Raw genomic sequence first — 25,659 nt, 5'->3', positions numbered from 1 at the left:
CATTCGTTCTGCAATCGCCTTGATTCTGTACAATGCATTGTGTCAGTGCAATGGATCCGAGCCTAGCTGGGGACTCATTAATCCACAGATTTCGTTTCTAAATACACAGTTTTCTGAAACAATAATGCGCATTAACTCCTCCAGAGTCACTAAAGTCTGCTGCAAATCAAAACCTGCTTGGGCACCCTCGCTGAAACCTTATGTTCTGGTGACCGTAACAGCTTGGACTGTGCCAAAACAGCTACCAGGCATTAGCATTAAGACCCCTACTTCACACTACTGCCGCAATTGTATTGAAACTTTGGCAGTGTCCTTGCTCAACAGAGGCTTTACAAGGCAGAAATCGGATGTCAATTATTTTTTATCTCAAAGTACATGCAGGCGCTAATCCTGGAATAACAGGCTCATAAAGCACCAGCCTAGAAAACTGCAGTGACTACAGCAATCCAGCGAGCTGTCTGCAGAAGGCTTTGTTTCCACATCTTGCTTCACTGTGCCCCACTTGCAAGCACATTAAATGCACACTCCCGCAGATTAACTTTTCCCTGCAAATGAACATGCCCAAAGATTAGGTCTGGCAAACCTCTGCCCCTCATCCTGCTGAATGCAGGGCAGTGCCATTCCATTACAGGGCAAAGCTATTCCTGAACTCCAGATGAGTGCAATGTCTCTCCTGGGATGGAGGTGGACATGGAGAGATGGCCAAGGGTGGCTGTCACACACACAGCTGCTCACTCACGCCTTGGATACTTCTGTTAGCATCAACCTGACACTGTTAGCTGTCCTTGGGAGGTCTGTGCCCAACATCTGGTCACCTGGGCTCTGACACTGGAGTACCAAATGGTTCCTAATTCTCCAGCACTTGGCTTGCTGCTCACCAAGATATCTCAGAGGTTCAAACAGTTTAACCCATGCCCTCTCATGCCAGGATGCTCTTGTGGAAGGACTTTGCCATGGTAACAAAACATTTCTCACAGAAAAACGTTTTCAAACTCAAAAAGAGGAGATTTAGATTGGATATTATGAAGAAGTCTTTTACTGTGAGGGTGGTGAAGCAGTGGAACAGGTAGCCCAGAGAGGCAGTGGACGCCCCATCCCTGGAGACACTCAAGGTCAGGCTGGATCAGGCTGTGAGCACCTGATGGAGCTGTGGGTGTCCCTGCTCACTGCAGGGGGTTGGACCAGATGGCATTTAAGAGCCTCTTGTCCCCCAGTGTTGCCAATCCTGGCTCTCACACTGCCTCTTCCCTTCCCTCCTCATTCAATTCCCACACTTGCCAGCCTCAATCTCCTCCCAAACATACTCCCAGGGAAAGGAGTCCAGGGAAGCAGATGTTTTCCTTCTCTTCCTCATGTTACAGCCAGAGCTCAGTCGCCTGTGGTGGGCTCAGTGTAGGCAGAGCTGCCAGCAGCTGTGAGGCAGATCCAGTTTGGGCACGTCTCAGCCTCCTCTGGCTGGAGGCCACACAAGAGCACGGTTGAAGAGTGTCCCAAAGAGCTGAGTGTCCACCAGTTCTCTGTATGGAGTGAGAGCCTCAGGCTGGGGCCATGTGTAGGATGGAAAGCATTCCCCCTCCAGTCAGAGAGAGGAACCGCACTGAGATAGGACCTCACCTGAAGAAAGTCATTAAGAGACCTTATCTGCATCCACTAACTCAGATTGCTTATCCATAAATATCTGAAATGAAACAGATGGGTATTATGGGAGGACAAACCCATAATTAATGAGTTTGAAACTATGCAACTGATCTTTTACCCACTGAAGTCAACAGCAAGAGCCTGCTTTGATCCTATGGCAGAAGAGAAGGTCAGACAGCACACAAGAGAGCACCACAGCTGGCCACAAATAGGGGTATCTAGGCTCGGCAGGAAGGAAGGGAGATCACAGAACCATTAAGGTTGGAAAAGACCTCTAAGGTCACCCAGTCCAACCATCAGCCATCTCCACCAAGTGCCCACGTCCCTCAGTGCCACATCCACATGGCTCTTGAACACCTCCAGGGACAGGGACTGCACCACCTCCATGGGCAGCCTATAACTCTAGATTCTCCCAGAGCTTCTGCTTGCCACTTTGTCATAACATGCCTTATTCAAGGCACTGGGGGGGGGGGGAGAGAAGCAGCAGCCCTGGCAGCTGAGACAGAGGGGCGTGTGGCAGGGCTTTTTATTTTTGCCTCTTCACAGACAGAGATAAATGTAGCAACCCAAAAAGTGGAGGTGGGAAGGACGTGTGTGTGCATGTGCCTTTTATCAACAGGAGGATCATTGGATGTATCTGTTACCAAGGAGAAGCGCACGCTTGGTAACAGAAGAACAACAACAACATTTTTTTAATGCATTCCTATATGACAGCAATCATTTTTTTGTCACGAGGAAATCCAGAGCTCTACCTGGAATTTCACTCCGTGACAAACTCACTGGAAGAAGGAGGGGAAAAAAAACAAGCCTGGAAGCGTAGGGACCCCACGAAGACGCAGCCCCAGCAATAGTGCATATGCAGCTGCTGCTGGAGCCAGAGGAGACTGTGCTGCACTCAGCTCAGCCGGCAGCAGCGGGGTGCCCTGCGTTAAGCAGAGCTGTGCCAGTCAGCTTCAATCACAGAATTATCAAGGTTGGCAAAGACCTAGAAGATCATCTAGTCCAACCATTACCAATACTTCCCGGCTAAATCATATTCATCAACACAATATCCAGACGTTTCTTCAACACTCCCATGGTCGGTGACTCCACCACCTCCCTGGGCAGTGCATTCCAATGCCTGACTGCCCTTTCTGAGAAGTAATACTTCAACACGACCGGGACAGCCCTGCAGCACGGCTCTCTCCAGCGTGCCACGCCGTGCCGTGCTTAATGCACTGCCAAGCGCCCGCAGCTCCTCATCACGTCGTGACAGAGCCTGACTGACTGATAGGTGGAAGACTCCACTACAGGACTGCAGATAGGAGAGAGAAGCAGAGCTCCTCGGTGGACTTTCTTTACTAGATAAAACAACACCACACTTGTGCGAGGGCGCCTTGTGATGCGCGGCACTATCAGCAACTTCTGCTCACTGAACCGTAACACCTCTTTGGCCAAAGCCGCGCAGCACCTCCTGTCATTTCAAGTGAGCCAGAAGTGTTTGCTCGCTGGATGGACCAACTGGGCTGCACAGCCTCACCGTTCAGCGGTAGGACGCCGTGCATCGTGCTGTTTAAACAGCGTTCTCACACAGGCACAAACCTCGCACAGGGGGGCACAGGCAGCCGGGTATCAGGTCCCGCAGCTCCAGCCCCGTGTCTCCGGGACTCCCCCAGCCCCCGGGGCGCCACCGAGCGGCCGCCCTCTCTCCCCGTCCGGTCCGTCCCGTCCCGATACCTTCTCTCCGGTGAGCACATGCAGCCCCTCGCGGACCTTGGCGAAGGAGCCCTCTCCCAGCTTCCTGCCGATCAGGTAGTTGCCGACGCGCTTGGTGTGCTGGAAGTCGCGGATCCTCTCCCTCGGGGCCGCCGCCGCCGCGCTCAGCCAGGCGGCCAGGAAGCTCCCCTCGGCGCCCGCCGCCGCCCGCCGCGCCTCGCCGCCACCACCGCCGCCGCCGCCGCCCGCTACCCCCGGCGGCTCGCTCAGGAGCCCGTCGCCCGCCGCCGCCGGCATGCCCGGCCCCGGAGCCGCTTCTTCCCCGCGCCTCGCCCCGGTCGAGCGGGGAGAGCGGCCGGAGGGCGGAAAGTTGCTCGGCGGAGAGCGCCGGCGGCGAGGGGCGGAGCAGTGCTGACGGCGGGGGGACCGGGCTGCCGCCCCTCGTCGGAGCCGGCGCCGCCTCCTCTCCACCCCGCTTCTCCTCGCTCTGCCTCCGCGAGCGAAAGGAAGGGGCGGGGGCGAGGGCTCGGCTAGAGCCCGCGGTAATTGAATCCAGCAGCCGTGCTGACCCCGCCGGGCGCTGCGGAGGGGTGTCCGCAGCCCCAAGCGAGCGGGACGGCCACGCAGGATGAATGGAGCCGCCCCGCTGGTCGGGGATGCTCTGATAAGCCGCTAATTCATTGCAATAACCAACGGCTCCCAGAGGTTAGGAGCTGCTATTGATATGGCTAGTGGGCACGGTGGAGACGGGTTGGCGGCTGGACCGGATGACCTTAGAGGTCTTTTCCGACCTTCACCATTCTCCGATTCCGTGGTATGAGAAAGTAACCGAGGACCCGCTATTTCTCCTTGAGGCTGCTCGAGAACCTCCGGAACACACGCAGCTGTGCCGACCGAAACCAAAGCTTTGCTGCTCTCCCGCTAGAGGGCTGCTGGTGCACGCCGTGCCTCCCGTTCTTCAGCTCTTCTCTTCCTCGTTAAAAATGTCAAAGCAATTTTACACCACGCTTCTGCCTCAGCGCCGCTCTTCATGCGGAGCTGCAGCCATCCAGTCCCTTCCGCTGCATCGCTAATAGGATTCCGGCTGGCACAGGTGCTGATGAGCCGCGTGCTGCTTTCACACCAGCTTTCACTAACATCGCGGTCCTGTTAAAACTTCCTCATTTAAGACAGAGCCGAGAAACATCGCAGTTTTACCTTCCCAACGGCAATGAATTAGTCTGAAGGCTCTCCTGTTTCTTCGGCCTTCCCAGCTTGAACAGGGACTCGGCCCTTGGGCAGTAGGGAAGGAGAATGAGGGCAGCAGAGCCTCTCTGTGCCTCTGTGGAACAACAGCCACCCCAGAAAGTGTTGGAAACTACAGAATACAGAACGGTTTGGGCTAGAAGGGACCTCAAAGCCCACCCAGCCCCAATCCCTGCCATGGGCAGGGCTGCCCCCCACCAGCTCAGGCTGCCCAAGGCCCCATCCAACCTGGCCTTGAGCAACTCCAAGGATAGAGCACCACAGCTTCTATGGGCAGCTGTGCCAGCACCTCACTGACCTCTGAGGAAAAAAAATCCCTCTTATATCTCATCTACATTACCCCTCTTCTAGTTTAAAACCATTCCCCCTTGTCCCATCACTATCAGACTGTGTAAAAAGTCCATCTTCCTTCTGTTTATAAGCTCCCTTTGAGGGAGGAGGCTGCAGCGATGTTTCCCAGGAGCCTTTTCTTCTCCAGACTGAAAAAGCCCAGCTCTCTCAGGCTGTCTCCACAGGAGAGATGCTCCAGCCCTCTGTACATCTTTATGCCCTCCTCTGAACCCTGCTCTAACATTTCTGCATCTTTCCTGTGCTGGAGGCCCCAGGCCTGGACGCAGTACTCCAGATGGGGCCTCACAAGGGCAGAGCAGAGGGACACAGTTCCCTTCCTCTCCCTGCTGCCCATCCTTCTGATGCAGGCCAGACTACTGTTGGCCTTTGAGGCTGCATGCAGACACTGCTGGCTTGTGTCCACATTTTTGCTCATCACAATGCCTGAGTCTTTATGTCTCAGTGCTCTCAATAAGTTCTTTCTTTTCCCAGTCTCTGTGTTGCCCCAATCCAAGTGCAGCATTTTGCACTTGGCCTCATTGAACTTCATTAGGTTCTCATGTGCCCACTCCTCAAGCCTGCCCAGGTCCCTCTGGATGGCATCCCTCTCCTGTGTTGTAACAACTGCACTACTCAGCTTGATGTCATCAGCAAACTTGCTGAGGTTGTACTGCCTCTGTTGTTGATAAAGACACTGAAGAGCACTGGTCCCAAGGCTGACTGCTTGGAGACACTGCTCAAGACCAACCTCCACCTGGACGTGGAGCCGTTGACCTGAAGCATCTGGCTGTACCTGAGCACAGCCCTGTTGAAACAGCAGCAGGGTGTCCTTGGGCAGGAGGAGCCACAAAGCAAAGAGGGCATAAGAAGCAGGAGACTGGCAGATGGCTTAGATGAACAGCGAGAGAGGCTCAGACCTGTGCTGTTCGTGGCCTGGCTCCAGAGCTGCTTCAGCCACCCTGCCCTGGGTTCAGGATGCACAGTAAAGGGACACAAAGCAATGCCAGCGTTCCTCGTGGCATGGGGAGGGTGGTCAGGGACTGAGTGTGCTAAATACACTGTCACCTTGTTGCCTGCTGCCCTGCTGGTGCTACCTAGGGTTATCCTTACCTTCGTGGGACCAGGCACAAGCAGAGTGCTGGGCCTGTCTGAAGGGATACACAGACAGACAGATAGACAGATGGATAGAAGCATGTGCCTTTGTTTGGGCTCACGGTTCCCATTCAGCTAACAGAAATGTGGATTTGGCCACCGTGAAGACTAAGCAGATGTTAACAGCACACGTTTTTCAGCTTCTCTTAAAAATAAAACTGTCAAGAAATGCCCACTGTAGAAAACGTTATTAGGAGAGCTCTGAAGCAACACAGTGACTACCTTCTTTTAATTTGCTCAGCTTGGGGGCTTAATGAGTTGTCAGTGCCCTTTGAAAGAGGCAAGACTGCACTTTCCTCACGGCTCCTCTCCTGTCCAGCTGTGCCCATCAGGTCGCAGTCTGGATGGAAGGGGGGATCAAAGGCTGCATTCATTTCTGTCCATGCTTTAATTTAAATTTAACTCCAGCGTGCTTTATTTTGAGCTGCAGTCCTTCTAGGCAATGACGTTTTTTCTGATTAACGGCTGAAATTACTAATGAATTAAAGGCAGCAGTCTGCCTTCGGCTTGCAAAAGCTGTAATAACAAGCTACTGAAAATAATTAAAACTTGATTTAAATCCATGAAAAACACAGAAATTCAGAATTACCCTGGTGGTGATTGTCCTTGGTCGTCTGCATCACCTGAAAATATTCTAGTAATGTGTGTTATCAGTGGGAGAGTTCTGCAGCCCCTCACAGACCCCGTGCCTGACCCCAGGGCTAAGGGATGCCTCCTTCATGTGGCTTAGCACTGTAGCTGAGCTCCCACACTCTGCTGCTGCTGCACCAGGGGTGGACATGGCAGAGACAGGGCTGGAAAATGCCATCCAGCAGCAAAACGTGGTCCTGCAAAGGGAACATTTGTGACCCTGAAGGTTGCTTCACCTTGTGGTGCCTCTCTCGGTGCAGCTGCTGGAGGCAGCCTGCCAAGCACTTCTCCCCGAAGCACGGGACTGTTGCTAGGGGTGCTTGAGTTCTCCTTATGCCTCACCTGCGCGTGTGAGCCATATTAATCACTCTCACTTGTCTTTCTGAAGAGATTTAAAGTCCTCAAGCAAAGGAATGAGGAAATTGCAACTCTGCTCAGCAGCATGGTGGTAAATGAAGAAGCAGGTAAACTCACATGTATGCTGCACAAGAGGAATGCGTAAATTCTCTTCTGGACAAGTTCTGGACAAGCAGGACAGCTCCATTTACCATCAGCAGATATTAGGAAGCCAGTGATTGAATGCTGACTTCGGCCAGACTGACTTGGCACTACTACCTTCTGTTTTAAACGTTATATTGTTATTTCTCATTGTCTCCTCAGTATTTCCGAATGCTTTAAAGTAGCATTTTGGGGCTTGGGTGGTTTTTTTGGATGTGTGTCTGCATTTCTAATATTTGGGTTTTGGATATTACAGAGATATTTATTTAAAACAACTTGTTCTATTATATTTTTTGAGGAGTGAATGCATTAACTTGAAGAATGTATGAATCTTGAAGGATTTATGAGCCATGTTTTTTGCAGTGCTTAAATTCCAGTCCAAGTTCAGATACATGAGGCCCTTCTATGCACACAGCTGTCTCTGCAGTAATAGATAGAATCATACATAGAATTGTTTGAGCTGGAAACGAATCCTTAGAGGTCACCCGGTCCAACTCCCCTGCAATGAACAGGATCTCCCACAGCTCCATCAGGTGCTCAAACCCCCGTCCAACCATGATGTTGAGTGTCTCCAAGGATGGGGCATCTACCACCTCCCTGGGCAACCTGCTCCAGTGCCTTACCATCCTTATGGTAAAAAATTTCTTCCTTATATCCAATCTAAATCTTCCCTCTTACTTTGAAGATGTGAGATAACGCACTCAGTCCAGCAAGGGTGCCTGTTACAATTCAGGACACAGCTCCTTCAACGTGACAGAGTCCAGGATCATCTAATAACACTGAGACTTTTGTTCCCGTGTAATGTTCATAGTGGTGTTGCTACATCCGTGTGGTGTTTTAACTGCACAGAATGAACGTACTTCACCTTCCAAGGATCAGGAAGGAGGCTTTCACAGCTAAGCTTTCCTAAGTTTAAAGCTTGTGCTTGAAAAACATCGAGCAATGTTTGTCTTCAGAAATATTCAGCATATACATATGGAAAAGCACCCGAGTAAGTAAGCAGTGAGCACTGAAACTATTTGCTGACTTTCACAGCAATATTGTTAGCAATGGGTTTATCTGACACAGTTTCTGTAAGCACCAAAAGCTTCATTTTTTTCTGTGCTCCCACCGAAGTCTTCAGCTTGCTGTCTGCCTTGCAGCTCCTGTAACACAGCTCGGTGCAGCTGATACAAAAATCAAGAGTGTGCAATGACTTGGAGGCATCATCACATAAATCGAATTTGAAATCAAAGGAAACAGCAGGAGGTCACTGTTGTTAGTCTTTCTCCTATTCCATTAATTAAGAAGTTCCATGTTTTAATTTAAACTAAACTGCTGTGAAACCCTTCTTGTGGTGCACGGCATCAAGATGTAGCACCTTGAATTTACATCTGAGAGAACACAAGAGTATTGCATAATTAAGTCTATCTGAAGTACATTTTGTTTTCAAAAGCCTTTTCATATCAGTGATGGATGACATGTAAAGAATAAGGAAATCAGGCTTCTGTAAATCTCTGGAATGAGTATATCTTGTCATACAGAATTTCTCCTGAAGTTCACCATGGTAATTTTTACAATAATAGTAGTGAAAAAATATCTCAGTCAAATACAGGAATGTCAATATAGCAACCTGGTACCCCACATACTTAAGTGAAATTTAACAATAAGTGCAGCCAAATTTAGCTTGAGGGTCTTGCACTGCAGTGCCCATGCAACCAGGGAGGGCCGGTGGAAAAAGGTGCAAGGTATTATGAATGCTGTCAAAGCCCACTCAGCAATTGCCTGGGTCAGTCCATGACGTCACGTTGCTCATGTGCTCTGACAGTGAGATGAGAATGAAGGTGAGTTTGTATTTGAAATTAAGCTAGGTACTGATGCTAGTCCAAATGATACTGTGCAAGACAAAGACCATGCTAGGCAACATTCGAATGAGTAATCTACCATGATAAAAATTCAGAATCAAGATGCCCCCAAGCCACAGAGTAGTATTTCTCTCTTTTCCTTTTTCTTGGCAGTAAGTCAGAAAATAGGCCAGTACTGCAAAGGGCATTTTAGGACTTTTTCCAACATAGCTGCAGGCTATGCTCCATCAACCTGTGAGAGCAGTGTGCTTGCACCTGCAGCAATCTGCAGGCTTTGGGGTTGATGCAAGTCAGCTATTTAAATGCCTTCTTGCAAGACAAGTTCCAAACACCTTGTTTATATCAGTGCTGAAAATGTGAACAAACCAGTGACTCACTTTTCAGTTAAGATTTCCATGTTTTGTTTAAGCCTGAAAGAATGTTGTATGACCGAATGAATTGTTGGAAAGCAGAGTTTCACAAGTGGTAAAAATACAAATTACACTATCACAGAACAATTACGGATATATACGCTGTATGTGAGAGCAACTACTCGGGGATGGGATCTGAAGTGCTTGGCTTCCACTGCTGTCTCTGCTAGCCCAGCTGCAGGCTTTGCTTTTGCTTCTGGTGAGGTGCTGGCACAGGCTGCACAGAGAAGTTGTGGATGCCCCATCCCTGGAGGTGCTCAAGGCCAGGTTGGATGGGGCCCTGGGCAGCCTGGTCTTGTATTAGATATGGAGGTTGGTGGCCCTGCCTGCAGCAGGGGGTGTGGAGTTTCACAATCCTTGAGATCCCTTCCAACCCAAGCCATTATATGATTCTGTGATTCTTTGATTCTGTGATTCTTTGATTCTGTGACTGCTTTTGCCTTCTCCATGGACAAAGACATTAAGCCGCCTATATGTAACCAGGTAAGCACAGAGAACTTTGCTGTGCTTCTTCCTTTAAGTGAGGTGCTGAAACGAGCCAAGTTAAAGACAGGATTTTACAGAGAGCAGCTCTGCGCTTCTCAGCTGTGGCATGGGATTTCTCAGTTCCTAATAGATGCAGGTTCCCATAGGCTCAAGATATATTAGGTATGCAGCCTGTGAACCACACAAGACTCTGAAAGATAAAAAAGGAGTGACACATCTCCCTGATGGCACGGTGTGTGAAGGAAAAAGCAAAACAAGTTTAGTCTGCCACCATTCTAACCGCTGGTCACACAATTAGCACCATAAACCTGCAATCAATACAAACCTTAGTACAGTTCATGTAAATTAGAATTTGGATAACCTCACGTATTTAGTCAGTTTTAAAATGTTGGCATGAATACAGTCTTGTACTGAACAACGAAAATTCATCTTGATGAAAACATTAATTTTCCAAGTGTCTTCCTTTGTATACAGAGAAACTTCAAGACTATTGCAAATCTCACCTGCAGGTCATGGATAACTCACTGCAGTTGTGCCACTCTGTATGGCACTTTCAAACTTCAGAGTTGGGCGATCCAATTATGAAGTGCTCATTTTCTCAAAGGTAAATACACTGATATACATTCAGGGCTTGACACAGTCCTGAAATATTTCCTAAGTGATACTAGCTTATATAAAGAAAATAATAAGTTGTGAATCCTGTTGGTATGATTTTACCTAAACGGGACTCGCTTAAGCATGAGACCAATTCCCAATTTCTTTCTGAGATTCATGTTTTAGTTGGACAGCTTATACAAGTAAGGAGAAAATCTTGCTTTTGAACCTTGCTCTAGAGTTCTTTGAGCACTGAAAGGCTGCAGCAGGTGTAGAGGCAGAAATAAAATAAGGACAGACCTGATGATACTGCACAGGAAGCAAAAGGCTGCACTGAGCATACATGAATGGAGCTGAACTTGGAAGAATGTCTGATTTTGAGTGGAAACAGGTGACAGTGCAGAGTCAGAGGCTCTGCAAGAGGTTGTATCTATGGCACTTGGGACTTTCTAACAGGTTTTTTACATTTTCTGATTCCTCCCTGATTGTAAATCTCTGACAGAAGCCTCCAGGAGTTAATCAGTACCTGTTTGCCACCCTCCGTTTAGTCTACAGGTATTTCAGTCAACAGGAAACGCAGCTGGATTCCAGGCTTGCAGTATTTTCCTTTGTATGCTTAAGAGAAAGACTAACTAACTGAACTGAAAATAATAATAACAACAACAACAACAACAACAACAACAACAACAACAACAACAACAACAACAATAATAATAATAATAATAATAATAATAATAATAATAAAAGAGAGAGAAGAAATGCATTTCTTTGTTACTCTGAAATTTTTAAAGTTTTAATTAGGGCTTTCTGTTTAATGATTCAGTGCTGGTTTAATCCTGAACGCCCTATCCCAGCTTGTTGTTATGGAAGTGACTGTGATGTGCTTTCTTTCTGGGTCCAAAGAAGAGCAGTGAAGGAGAATTCACAACACTTGATCACACATAAAGAAACCTAGCAGCACAGGCAGCAAAAATGTGAGGGGGTCCTTTCAGTAAATCTATTTACTATAAACTGCCCGTGAAGTAAAATTATTTTATTTTCCCTGCAAATGTTAACTTGCAGACAGCCTGCGTGCATAGAGATTGTTTAGGGAAAAAAAAATACCAGACACATAGCGTGCTGGCCACTGTTCTTGCACAGACTCTCAGGGGACAAGTTAACCATAAGCCTCACTGCCAGACCCTCAGGCTCAGCTCTGAGCAAACAGATGGGCCTTACATCGTGCCCCAAAGGTCAGCGGACCTCGGCTCTGCTAGGCCGCTGGGAGAAGTAAATTCCTGAGCCGAGGATGTTTCACAAGGAAAGCAGAGCTTACACTCTCCAGATGTGCACATTCGGGGTGTGCTGGCAGGAGTGCTCTGGCTGCTCTCAGCTGTCAAGATAGAGTTTGGAGGAGGAGAGGAGGAAATTCCTCGGGCAGCCCCAGTCCCAGCCGTGCCATTTCACTGGTCCGAAGGGGTCGTTGCAAATCCACAGACCCAGGATCAGTGCAGGAAGCAGTGCCTGGAAAGAAACATAGCATGCAGGCAGTGTTTATTTAATGAGAAACTTCCTCTTGATAGTGTAGCTCATACATGGTATTCTGGTTAATTCTTTTGTAAATCGTCTGAAAGTTTCCTGCAGTACATACATTTTCTGTGTTAGCTTTGTTCTTTTGGTTTTCCTAAGGAAAGTTTGTGGACTCGGTGCAAACTCCTCCTTTCAGGGCTTACTCATGTCCCACTCACATCTCAGCCCACAAAAGAATCCCTACAGCACCCTTGAAAGTACACGGAGTGTTTGCTGCTGTTTATGTTCAGGTTATTGCTTTTCTCTTGCACAGTTTTCTCAGAAGCACTAGCTATGAGCTATAATGATGTTTCAGGAAAAGAACACAAAAAAATGCAAAGCTCTGGGACAAGGTGTCCAACACCCCCCTCCAAAGGATAGAAAATGATGCTGGTAAATGAACCTTTCTCACTGGACTCTGCTGCACCGTCCCTCATGGGTATCCAAAAATCACAAACACGAATCATGTTAGCTTTTTATACTTTCCCCTCCTTTAATATATAACTCATTTTATTTTCTCACCCTTATTTCTTGACTTTCCCATCCCTTCTTTCTTTTCTGCTGCAGGCTTCCAAATCTTTGTTTTCTGATCTGGTCCTCCACACTCAATGCCAACATTTGGATCATATTTTTCTGTTTTCCAGCACATCCATCTTCATCAGCATATTTCCCCTTTTCTCATTTCTGCAAATTCTCCCTTTTTAACCCACCAGCTCCTCTTAGTTACCAGTCCTCCTTACTCCTGTTCTTCCTCCAGCTCATAGCCCAGCAGTCAGAGTGGGACCACCAAAACCAGCAGTGAAGATGCTCAGTGCCTGGCTCCTGCTGGAAAGTAGGGAGAATGCCACCCATTTGTGTTTCACATGGTTCCCATTTGTCATTGTTAGTCCTTCCTTGCTCATTAGATAATTTTCATCCACGCCACCTTCCTTTTCTAATCATACTTTGCATGCTTGAATTGCCACTACATCATTCGGATGCATCTTTGATCTCCTCAGCATGACTTTATGTTCCTTTCTGCAGGTAGGATGGTTATTGATGTGCCCTTTCATGCCTCCATGTTTGCTTTTTTTTAATCTAAAAGCAAAATACATTGCTAAGTTGCATTTAACAAGCTATACTTAAAAAGTGTAATTCAAATACCTGCATTCAATATTATTTTGTGTTGAATTAAATGCATGGAAAAAATATAAATTGGAAAGAAGAGTGAAAAATAAAAGATGGAGAAAAATCAAGAAATAAGTCAAGACATTTGCTTTTTCACACAGAAAAGCTGGCCAGAACTTGCAGCATGAGTCTCTCTTGCTGGAACATTTCTATACATTCCTTTTTGATATTGTATTCAGACTTTTTGTGTTAAATTTAAACACAATAGCTCCAATGTGAACCAATAACCATTTCTTAGTTCGTTTGTTCACGTGTTGTTTTATGAGTCTTTATTGTTTAGGTAAATATCAAACATCTCTGCCTGAAAGGTCTAGGTATACAAATGCTTCAATAGTAAGATCTAAATGCACACATTTATTACATTTTACAAATACCAGATACATATTTAGACACAGCTGCTTTACTGCTTTTTTAACTGCACTTGAAAAAATGTGACTGTAAAGATGCAGATCTATCCATCTTCGGAAGTCTTGGTATCATTCAGACCACGCTACTCCCCGCTTGCTCTTATCTTGAATGAAACCAAGAGATAAGGCTACTCAAGCGCTGGGTAGATAGTTCTGCCTATCAAAATCACAGAATCACAGAATCACAGAGAATGACCTGGGTTGGAAGGGACCTCAAGGATCATGTAGTTCCAACCCCCCTGCCTGGCAGGGCCACCAAACATACACCTTTACTAGATCAGGTTGCCCAGGGCCCCGTCCAACCTGGTCTTGAACACCTCCAAGGACGGGGCATCCACAACCTCCCTGGGCAGCCTGTTCCAGGGCCTCACCACTCTCCTAGTGAAGAACTTCCCCCTAACATCCAACCTAAATCTTCCCTCCTTCAACTTGGATCCATTTCCCCTAGTCCTGCTATTGTCAGCCCTTTAACGGAGTTTACTCCCCTCCTGAGTGTACGTTCCCTTCAGGTACTGAAAGGCTGCAATGAGGTCACCCCACAGCCTTCTCTTCTCCAGGCTGAAAATATAAAAAAAATATAAAAAATACAAAAATAACATCTTATTAAAGGTGTGGCTCATAAAAACAAGTAGGAGTAAAGAAAAAATAAATGTGGAATTATCAGAATATTCTGCACTCATGTAACCCCATCTGGAAAATCTGGTTCTGCTCTCCACAACTCAATATTAAGCGGGTAATATAGAGAAAATTTTGAGGAGAGCTATGAGAGTGACTAAAGACCTAATACTTGTAGTACACTTCTCAGTGGAAGGACTCGGCCCTTTTTAAGCCTGCTAAGGGAGACAGTGATTGCTCATAGCCTGTTTCCAAGAAGTAAGAACTCACGCTCATTGACAAAACTATAATGAGATCCAGTGGTTAGGAGCTGAATCTAGTCAAATTTAAGCTATAAAATGCATGTTTTTAACAGTGAGGGTAGGAAGAGATGCTATCATTTACTCAATTAACCAGTACAGTTTGATTGGCTTTCACAGGCTTGCTTGGAGTTTTTTTCCAGCTACACGCATTCATCCAATAAAGTACTTTATCTCCTGACAAACCCAGCATCACTTATCATAGAAGATGATTGAATGACTAGTCACAAGATTGTCAGTAGGAAATTCAAAGGGAGAGCTAAGCAGGCTTACAATGGGGATGAGAAGCATCTCATTAGACATAAGACATGGAAGGGACAAAGCTGTGTTTAGGTAAAAACTGACAGATTTAAATACATAGTGACTAGGTACACAGTCAAAATCCAGAAATGCTTGGTTTCCGCTATTGAGTTCCTGAGTGTGTATGGAATTTAATGCAAAATGTTAGAAAAGTGACAGCGGCTCAACTGCTTCATCTTCATTTCAATCTGTTATAACCATCTCATAGGAAATAAGAGCTCTAACCTCTGAACACCTCGTGCTCCTCTACTTTTTACTTACTATTTTGTAAGGCATTGGAAGGAGCCCGGCAAATTAGCTGGTTTATCTGCTCCCCCTCTTGGTCAAGGAAGGGAAACTGCACATCTCCTGAGACGGAGTGACTTCTGTAGCACAACCCATCTGAGCACAACAAAGTGTTAGTTGTGCGTGTAGTTAACATGATAAATGATTTACCAAAAAACTAACTATAGATAGCTGCTTCTAACATAGAACATAACCTTTTTTTGTTTCTTTTAATGGTAGACCTTTCCCAAACCTGCAGTACATTGTGTGAAACTCCTAACCCTTCAGAACTGAGACTATCACGACTTAAAATTACCACAATAGCCATATGTAACAAGCTTGATTTTGTATGAATGTTCAGTTGCAGGACTGGGGCACCCTAAGCTGCTTTCTGGCACTTAAAAGGATCGGAGATGGAGCAGGAAAAATAAGTGTTGACTGCCCAGACACACTTCTTACCATAAGGGTGTTTCTGATGCCAATAAATCTGCAAGCCCCTCATTGAAAACAGTGTTTTACTGTGCCAAACAGTCAAAGCGAGCATGAAAACCCAATCAGCTGGCTGACAGTGAAGATTATGCAGCAGGAAGATTATAATGAAAAACCTAGTTATTAAGTGCATTGCAGAATTCTGAATCACTTACAACTATGATATAATAAATGTGTTCCTTTTGTGGAGAGCCTGTTTGCTGAAACACAGTAATATAGGATAAAGAATAAAACAAAAACAAAATAAGAAAAAAATATATTTGTCTTGAAATAAATAGTTTTATGTGGATCAAAATGACGCACGAATATATTTAAAGCATAATATTCAGAATAAGTCAATTCTTGCAAAAGCTCGTTTCTAGAAGCAACCCTACTGACATACCAATATGAAGGCCAATGGCATCCCAGCTTGTAGTAGAAACAGTGCAGCCAGCAGGAGCAGGGAGGTGACTGCCTCTCTGTATAATGGCACTGGTGAGGCCACATGAGGTGTTGAAGAAGAGCGTAAATGTAGTACTTAGGAACATGGCCTAGTGGGTAATATTGGTAGTAGATGGACGGTTGGACTAGACGATCTTAGAGGTCTTTTCCAACTGTAATGATTCCATAATTCTATGATTCTGTGGTATTCATATATATGGATTAGTACTTAGGAGAGTTAAAATGTATGGGGTCTCAACAGACATGTTTTGTCCTATCAAGGCAGCGCGACTGCAATTAACTTATCAGTAGAGTTTTTGCAAAGATAATAAAGTTAAAAGACAGAAGTTATCAATTTATTCTTGTTTAACTTTAGGATAATATATTTTACATATTATGCTTCTGCTTATACATCTGCTTACTGGCATGTCAATAGAAAGTAATGTAGCCATCTCTAGTAAGTTGTTCACTTTAGATATTTGAAGAATTCCCCTTAGTGATGCTACAGAATACATAGAACACCTTGAGATGCACAGAGAGTACCACAGAGTCATAAAAAATGTCATTAGGGCTGGAAAAGAGCACTAAGTACAACCACCAACCCACTACCATCAACTCAGGCTTACATCCTACTTCTCCATACCAAATCACACACTATGTGTCTCAGAGGTAAGACCTATGTGAGGAGGAGGAGGCTGGCTGTGAATGGTCACATTACTAGCTTTGGATGGCACTAATTCCTGCATATTCATATCATCCAAAGAAAGGTCAATCACTATTAGTGTTTCATCTCCTAGCAACAGTAGAGCGTGTACAGAAAACAAAGTATTGCCAGACTATATAGCTACAGCAAGATCTTAGAAGGCAAAATATTACACATACACAATGAGTCTGTATGGTAACAGAAAAAAATAGAGAAATGTTGCTGCTCTTTTTAATATGAAATTAAAACATAAAAATCCTGAAAAACTCGAGTGACTTAGTTTCCCTGTGACGTAGGAAAATTTGGGGCTCAAAAATGTTGACCCTCCAGCAGTTTTACCTTAAGTTGCCCTGCTGTCTTCCCCTTTTTTTGCTACCTCTGCCATTTGCATTAAAGCTAAGAGAGGCCTGCCTCTCTGCTTTACACTCACTGCTTTCATGGTGGGTGTGTATTCCTACAAACAGAAACTGTAGATATCTGGATATATCACGGAAGAATAAATCGACTACTTAATCTTCATTTCCCAGATCACAGTTATCTAATAAAGCAGGCCTGTTCCGTGCATGTTGGCCACTCAGGAATACCAATAGACTACCCAGGAGCTGTGGTGGTTGGCAGCTAGCAGACATCCGTTCACATCATAGCCTTCTTGATGGTGCTTGTGTAATTAATAGGACGCTGCTCAACTATTGATAGATCTTATTCTCAGAAGAGTCTGAAAATCTCAGGAGACAAAATTATGCCTTCCAAACTGCAGGAATCTATCTGGGGAGGTGGCACTGGGAAATGTAAAAAGGGTCCTTGCCTTGGATATCTCTCATGCTTCCCTGGGCACGGAAACATCACATCACATGGCCATCAAGTTATACTGACACCATTCTACTACTTTTCTGCAGGAAAATGAAGGGTTTCCACCAGACCCAACTGGTGATTTGTGTGTTAAAGAGTCTATGTATGTTTTGTAGGAGGCTATGCAATTAGCTGAAAAATTCACCTCAACAGAATATTGTTGTTTCAATAGACTTAATTTCAGTTAATGAATTCAGCAGCTGCTTTTAACCTCTAATCAGTGAAATGTAAATACATCTCATATCACACTAAGGAGAGTCAAATATACACTGGTATGTACTGATGCTTCATATTTTAATATTTTGAACAGAGTACACGCAGTCCTTTACTTCACAAATGATGACCCCTTTAAAATTGTCAGAGGGAGTAATTAATTTACCTGAGAGGAACTGTCTGTCACCTATGTTTTATGGAGGGGTTGCCAGGACCAAGAGACTGAGCAGTAACTTGAGGACTCTGTAGCATGGCTACAAAAGGATACCTGGTCTCCTGGATGCCAGAGAACCCTAACCTCCACATCTCCATTACATACAGGGCAGGCTGCTATAGCAGCCACTTCTTTGTAGTATTGGAGCTTTTCAGAGTAGCAAGTCAAACCATATTCCCACCATGTAATTTTTTTCTCTCCGTTTAAGTAGTGGAAGAGTCACACACACAGAGTAACATTTATTTTGGCAGTGTTCCTTCGGATAACTATGTGTAGTTGAAATGACTATTTCTATTTTGGCAAAAAACAGAGTTTTGCAAATGAAGTAACAGTTGAGCTGTACATGGTCACAGAAGGCACTGTATTACACATGAATTTAGTAGCAGGTATGCTAACACTGCCAAGTACTGCCTGAAGCCTATGACCTGAGCAGTTGGACAGAACAAAACAGCAGTAAAAAGCTTGTATGTCACTTCCAAACACACTCATCCAGTCAAAGTACTGAGACCTGGTTTACACACACACACACACACACACACACACCAACATTAAAAGAAAACATGCAACATGGACTACTACTGTGCCTCATTCCAACTAAGACCTTGCTTGGGATCATCAGTGAGCCAGGACTCCAGCACTTGCACTGCAACCTCACAGAAGCTGGTTTGGACACAGCCAGCCAGCCCACCCATAGTGCTTCTCACACTTCTTCCTGCTTTCTCAGCTCACGATCTTTTATCTCCTGCCAGTGGTCAAGTATTTGACACTGGCATACAGCTGACAACAAACATGTTTTTCAACTGCTTTCCTTTTCCTTTTCCAGTCTGTTGATTACAGTCTTCAAACCTCCTAAGGCCTAGGAGCCCTTTCAATTGCTTGGGGACTTGGACGTGGCTCTTCAAAGGGGTTCCACATGGCTTAATTTGATATTGAATCACAAAAACTACCCCCATAGCCAGAGGATAATTCATCTTCTGAAATAATCTTCCTGTATGTCACAGAAAACAAGATGGCTCTTAGTGGCTGTGGTGCAATATATATGCAAAATATGGGTTCACCTGAGTTGTTTAGATATTATTCATGGGCTGGGCAAGCTTGGAGGCAAATTGGCACTTTCTGTTACAATGCTTATTGCTTTCACACAGAACAAAGCAAAAGGTATGAAAGTGAATTCTAAAAATAAATCAGTGATAAAATTGTTAGGGGGAAGAAGGTTATGGTGGGCAGCAGGTGATAGGGGCAGTAGGTCATGAGGGGTCTGTAAACGTTGGTGTTGGTGTGAACTGAGCCCCTGGCAGACCCTGATAAAAGGTTTATTCAAAGAGTACGGATATGGGGAGGTGGGTCACAACCCTGTGAGACTGCCACAGGCAGAAGTACAGGGATTCCATTGCACCATGCAGAGCAGGTGAGACAAGCCACTCTGATATCTTCACTGATTTAGCTGAGTCCCATGATCCTCACAAAAATACGCTGACAGCTCTGGGAAGCCGCCTAGATGGGTTATGATAACTTTATATCCTTCTCTTGTTCTGGCCTATCTCCTAAGTGCAAATTCAGTTGTAAACTGTTTTTAGGCTCTTCTAAATTCTCCTTAAATAACAATAACGAGCAAGATTTGCTTGATGGCTGCTTTCTGAATTCAGTGGCAAATCAGATCCTTATTGCTGAATAAGGAAATAAGACGTTTCCAAGTGCAGTAACAAGTTCCTGGACTTTGTTCTTAATCTGTGTTCTGCCTCATGATCAAAGCCATCTTTTATCTTATGAGTTATCATTTGCCTAGGACACCTACTGAGAAGAGTGAGCAACAATACTTGTGAACATGTTCTCTGTGCAGACAGTATGCAGTGCTGTGACCACGTATACAGATGTACACATTAAGCCTCGACCCTTCATTCAGGCCCGTGTTTAATCATTTATACTTGGATAAATGTCAACAGCACCTCACGCATAAGGTCAGACATAAGGCCAAGCAGATGAAGTACCAAACTATATATTTAAAAAATAACAAAAACCCCAAACCAATAACACAGTGCTAAGTGCACGACAAAACAAAAACAGACGCTTTAACTCCTTAGTGTGTACATAAGTGCCATCTTCTGGCCACAACAGGGACTCCAACAACTCCTCCACAATCAGGCCTCCCCTCAGCTCCTCTGCCCTGCGCTGAGCTCACCCACAGACAACACTGATGGGCCTGGTGCCGTTGGCTCTTTGGGCTGCCAGGTTACACAGCTGACTCAGATTAAATCTGCCATCAGCCGAACTGCCAGATCCCTCTCCATGAGGCTTTGCAGCCCCTCAGACCCTACTCTGTACACACAGCCAGGTTTGCCCCATCCCAGGGGCAGACTGGCACTTATTCCTGTTCAACTCCATGTGGTCTGTGATTGCCCAGCACTTCCATTTGTCCTGGTCTCCCTGCAAGGCCACTTTAGCCTTTCTTAGCTCCTCTCAATTTTGTGTTGCTGAGTCTTAACCAATACACCTCCAAGTCCTACATCCAAGTATTTCATGAAATCATAAAAGAGAACCGGCCCTAAAATGGGGCCCTGATGGAACCCCCCACTAGTGGCCAGCTGTCAGTCTGATGTAATCCCATCTACTACAACCTTTTGAGCCCGACCCATCAGCCAGCTGTTCACTCATCACATTGCTTTTGTCTAGCTGTCCAGGAGCATAATGTGAGAAACAGTATTGAAATATTTGCAGAAATCCAAAAAGGTTACATCTGCTGGCTTACCACGGTCAACTAGGTTGCTAATCTTATATAAAAGGTTGGCCATTTACTCGATTAAACAAAACTTTCCCCTCGTGGACCTGTGCTGGCTGTGACCAATGACTGAATTGTTTTTCAGGCATTTCTCAATAACACCCAGAATAATCTTCTCCACGACTTTACCAGGACTGAAGTGAGACAGACAGGCCTGTAATTACCTGCATCATCTCTCTTTCCTAAACAATAAAAAATCCTGTGAATATAAAGAACGATTTGCTCTAAAGTCAGTAGTGGAGATAGAACAAATGCATATGGATTTAATGTGAAGAAATTCCATCTGGATGTTCTTCCTATAGTTCAAGCTGTCACGTTCACAAGCATCCTTCCAATGTTGTTAGACTGGGAAGGCATAAAAGCAAAGCTCTGCTTTTAGAAAGATCTTAACAACTGTTGTTTGCCTCAGTTGGAAGCAGCTGCAACCTGTGTCCCAGAGGCCTGTCTTCCCTAAACCGACACAATGAAGCCCAAAAAGGTAGATGTAACAAAAAGGGATTGTGTCACTGGTACTTCTCAACAGTACCAGAGAAATGTGTTCAAATCTTTTAGGGCTCTTCAGCAGAATTTCAGAGCCTGGTGTTTTTGTTACTCAGTAAACGTGGTGTTACTCAGTTTATGTGGCGTAGGGAGCCTGCTTTGGCAGGGGGGTTGGACTCGATGATCTCTAGAGGTCCCTTCCAACCCCTACAATTCTGTGATTCTGTGAATATTGTGGGTAATAAGCAACAGAAAACCTTAACACAAATAGGTACTCAAAGCAAGTACATCTCAGCAAGAAATACAATTCCTTTCCAGATAAACAAGAACAGTGTTTTGCCGCTTCTTGTTGGGGACTGGAGGAAGAAACCCTTTACAGTCAAATTTTAGTGAATCCAAAATACTCTTTCTTAAAATATGTAAAGAAATGGGACCAGAAAGCTGCCAGAGAAGGAAGCAGAGGCTGTACTACTGGTAAATGGATTCACATTTCCAAACCTGTTGTTGCTATTGGCTTACATACACGCCTAGAAGCTCGGAATGTTGGCTGTCCTAGAATTGCAACAGTGTTGAGCTTTTCAGTTTGTTCTTTTTCCAAATAAATGATCCATTAATAAAAATAGTAACTATAATTCCTAAGAAGAGATTCACTTTCAACTGTAAAGTTTCTGAAAGCACTGAATCATTTATTTTAATGTGACAACCTGAACACATTTGTTACAAACATTTGTTCTCAGAAACCCTATACTGTCCCAGACAAACCATAAAATAATGACATATAATGCATATTTATGTGTGTTTCCTTTCCCTTTAACTATAAATTCTGTATTTTCTCATCCTCTCCTAAAACACAGCTAAACACTGAATTTTCCAAAAGAACCCACCAATCTTTGTTTAATGGTTCTTAGTTTCACTACTCTCTGTGCCTCTGATGAACAACAGTACAACAGAATTTCTACAGAAGGAAGCAATTTCTTACATCTTTTGATCTTCAGTTTTGCACCCACAATAAAACGTTGTCAAGCTTCATCACCTTGCCAGCCTGCACATCAGACTAGAAGAAGATAGTGAAAAAACTGGAGGAGCAAAGTTCAGAAATCTGTTCGTATGAGTCTGCTGGCAAAAGCAAAATAAGTCCAGACTCCACAGAAAACATAAATGGTAGGTTGTCTTATACCAAGTTAATATTCTATCCCATAGGCTTTCATGTGAAAAACCTCCGTTTATTTAACAAAAAGTTGCACAGAGAACTTGCAAGGCAAGCTCATTATTATTACCTTGCTGTATGACTTGGAATTTTCATTAATACTGGGCTAATATTCAAGATCTACTGGAGGTTGTAGAGACCATCTCTCAACCCTTTACAGGATTTCTAGGTTATAATTAAGGACTGTGAACTATACCCAGATACTCACAATGTATCCAAACCTTATTATGCATGCTGATTCACCCCAGTAAGGAGGCAAGTAAAACACTGCCTGTGCTATGAGGTTCCCCAAAAGGCCCTTAGGAACAGATCCAATACAGTCTGCCTGTCAATATTACTCAAGTAAAAGAACAAAAAATCAGCATCAAGAAACACTAACTCGAGAATGCAGTCACAGTGCCAACCCTACAAGCCTAATCCTTACAGAGCACAGGTAAACCATAAGGGGATACATTCTTTTCCCTCAAGGACCTGTTGATTTCAGGGATCTGATTTCAGTGTGGCTTATATTTGGAGCCAACATTTGGAGAACAAGGAAATTGCTCCCCGTGATGAGAAGGAGCTACAGTTAATATATTGAACATAGCAAGAAGATCAGTTTTGTTCTGTAGAATACAAGACTTCAGGAAATCCTAATCAAATAAGTAGTCCAATAACCTAAGTTATATCATCAGGTTAGAGATTGATAATGGACAAAAAAGCTAAGTAGTAACTAATTCTTATTGAATGAGTCAGAGTAACACAGTCAGACACAGATAAATATTACCTTTTGCACGGACACTTGTGCTTCCTTTTGTGTAGGATAACGAGGACTATACTGAATTCAAAACATTTCAGATCAACAACCTTGAATAGGACACCATCTGATGAAATCTATGCGCAAAAGACAGAAAGAATCATCACATCAAGCAACCATAATTTGTCCTCAACAGCAATTTCCATACGTTGTTGTGCACATTTATTGCCCATCTGTCAAAAACAAGAGTAAGCTGAACATAACTAAACTCATGCATCAACACAAATCAAAACTGCTAAACTTAAGACACGCGGCATTATACAGAACAATATTTAAAAACATATATTATATAAACAGTACTATGAAATGCTCTATGAGTCATGTCTGATTGCATGGTCCTTGAGGCAAGAATCATTCTTTATACTGCATAAATATATAACACAATGCTAGGCATCATGCACCGTGTATTTGTACAATGCCTACTGTTGTTATAAAAGCAGTTTAAATAATAAATGTGCTGTAAGTTGAAGTATCAAGTGTAAAACTGACAAAAGCATAATCAAGAGAGTGTATTTTTTATTAAAAAATTACAGTCTCCTTCATTTCTATAGGTATTCATAACACAAGCAATGGTAAATTTTACTTCAAAATTACTAAGCCTATTATCTCTGTGAAGCAGATCTGCTTTGAACAACAAAGCCATAAGTCTGGGTTTTACTGGACTAAGTCTAAACCCTGAGACATTAACCTGCTTTACCCTTTCCTACCCCCAAATCCTAACATCCAGCCTCTACGGAATCCAAGTTTCACTCTCAGCAGATGAAAGGAGCCAAGGATACTTCTACAGAATCCAAGGATTTCTCTGTACTGTAAGCAGAACTGGGACTATGTTATAGCACAGATAAACCAAAATAGATTTTAGTTTGGTGGTGGAATGAGCATGGAGCTCAGCATTGCAAGGTAAGGACTAAAACAGTGGGCACATTCAGCTCAAGGCACTGCAGCTACCAGTGCTTGTACTAGGTGCTTTTGAAACACATTGAAGTATACCCAGACTCTTCTTCCCCTGAGGATTACAAAAGCTATTTATGCACAAAGTCTGATTATTAACACACCACAAAAGTAGGTGTTTTATAAATAAGATACATAACAAGACAATGCCAAACATATAAATAGTCATGAGGAAACCTGAAAGTATTTAAGAATCCGTTTTAGAGGAGCCACCTCTAGAACCTCTACTGATATCCCGTGAAAGGCAACGTAAGCAGAAGTTCTAATAGGCCAAAGAACTAGAAAATCCATTGTTATTTTCCAGTACCACTTGATCTTTTCCTGTCCTGGAAAAGTTCTGTTTTTCGGTACTAAGCATAAATTACTAACGTGGTGTTGAGAAGAGACACATTCATATTACCAAGTCGGTTACTCAGCAGCAGCAGACACGACAGAAACATCAGTTAACATCCAAGTTTCAAATCTGAAAATTATTTACCAGTTCAGGAAGCTCCATCTCATTTATTCACTCTTTCTAAGCCAAGAAGTTCCAAAGAGATCATTCTTACTTCCTGAACTCCTGCAACCTTGGGTCCCATTGCTGCCACCAGAGAGCAGAGCTCTGCTCACCTAGCATGGCTGCAGGTCAACCATGAGGCCTCCCAGCAACCTCCTCTGCTCTGGGCTGAGCACACCAAGGGACCTCAGCCACTCCTCATACGTCTTCTCCTCCACTCTTCACCATCTTCCTAACTCTCCTTTGGACACCGTCTCTCCGTTTCATGTCCTTCTTATACTGTTGCACCCAAACCTGCACACAGCGTTCAAAGTGACACAGAACCACAAAATCACAGAATGACCCGGGTTGGAAGGGACCTCAAGGATCATGTAGTTCCAACCCCCCTGCCTGGCAGGGCCACCAAACATACACATTTACTAGATCAGGTTGCCCAGGGCCCCGTCCAGCCTGGTCTTGAACACCTCCAAGGACGGGTCATCCACAACCTCCCTGGGCAGCCTGTTCCAGGGCCTAACCAATCTCCTAGTGAAGAACTTCCCCCTAACATCTGTCTCGCTCCAATTTAGGAGTGAGGCAAAGGTTCTTTTGATATGTTATGCCCGGCGTGAGATTAAGAAGAAGAGCATTCAAATGTTGATCCAACCAGTTTATTGGAAATAATAGACAATTGAGGGGACGGGGAAGGGAGAGCGACGAATGCCAAAATTAGGGTGATGGGGAAGGGAAAGTAGGCGATAGAAAAAGGTAGAAAAGAGCAAGAATTACATTAAAGCGGGGAAAAGTCACCTCCTGAATGCAGCAGCGTCCCGTAGCACGTTGTTAACGTTGGTCCGGGGCAAAATAAGCGTAGGGGAGTGCAGCAACGGAGTAGCAGGCTGCAAGCAGCAGATCGGTGAATCGCAGAAAAGATGGTCAGAGTACCGTGGTCTCTAGAAGCAGA

The 25,659-nt window shown here is 44.6% G+C and overlaps 1 protein-coding gene across 2 annotated transcripts in view; it reads right to left on the bottom strand.

Annotated features, from left to right (window-relative positions):
• HUNK (hormonally up-regulated Neu-associated kinase) overlaps positions 1–3,763 on the bottom strand; it is a 54,085-nt gene extending 50,322 nt beyond the window's left edge. The window contains exon 1 of one of the 2 annotated variants that reach the window (XM_015881260.3): positions 3,355–3,763. In XM_015881260.3, the coding sequence (XP_015736746.2) occupies positions 3,355–3,630 (276 nt within the window). In that variant the 5' untranslated portion in view covers positions 3,631–3,763. The remainder of the gene's footprint in view (positions 1–3,354) is intronic. The other variant, XM_015881271.3, reaches the window with a different exon arrangement.
• Between the last annotated feature and the right edge of the window lie 21,896 nt (positions 3,764–25,659).

The sequence above is a fragment of the Coturnix japonica genome, chromosome 1, assembly GCF_054131305.1.
Source record: "Coturnix japonica strain WE chromosome 1, WE-NBRP24, whole genome shotgun sequence".
Taxonomy (NCBI): Eukaryota; Metazoa; Chordata; class Aves; order Galliformes; family Phasianidae; genus Coturnix; species Coturnix japonica.
The sequence above is the reverse complement of the archived record's forward strand: the minus strand, read 5'-3'. Positions and strand labels throughout refer to the sequence as shown.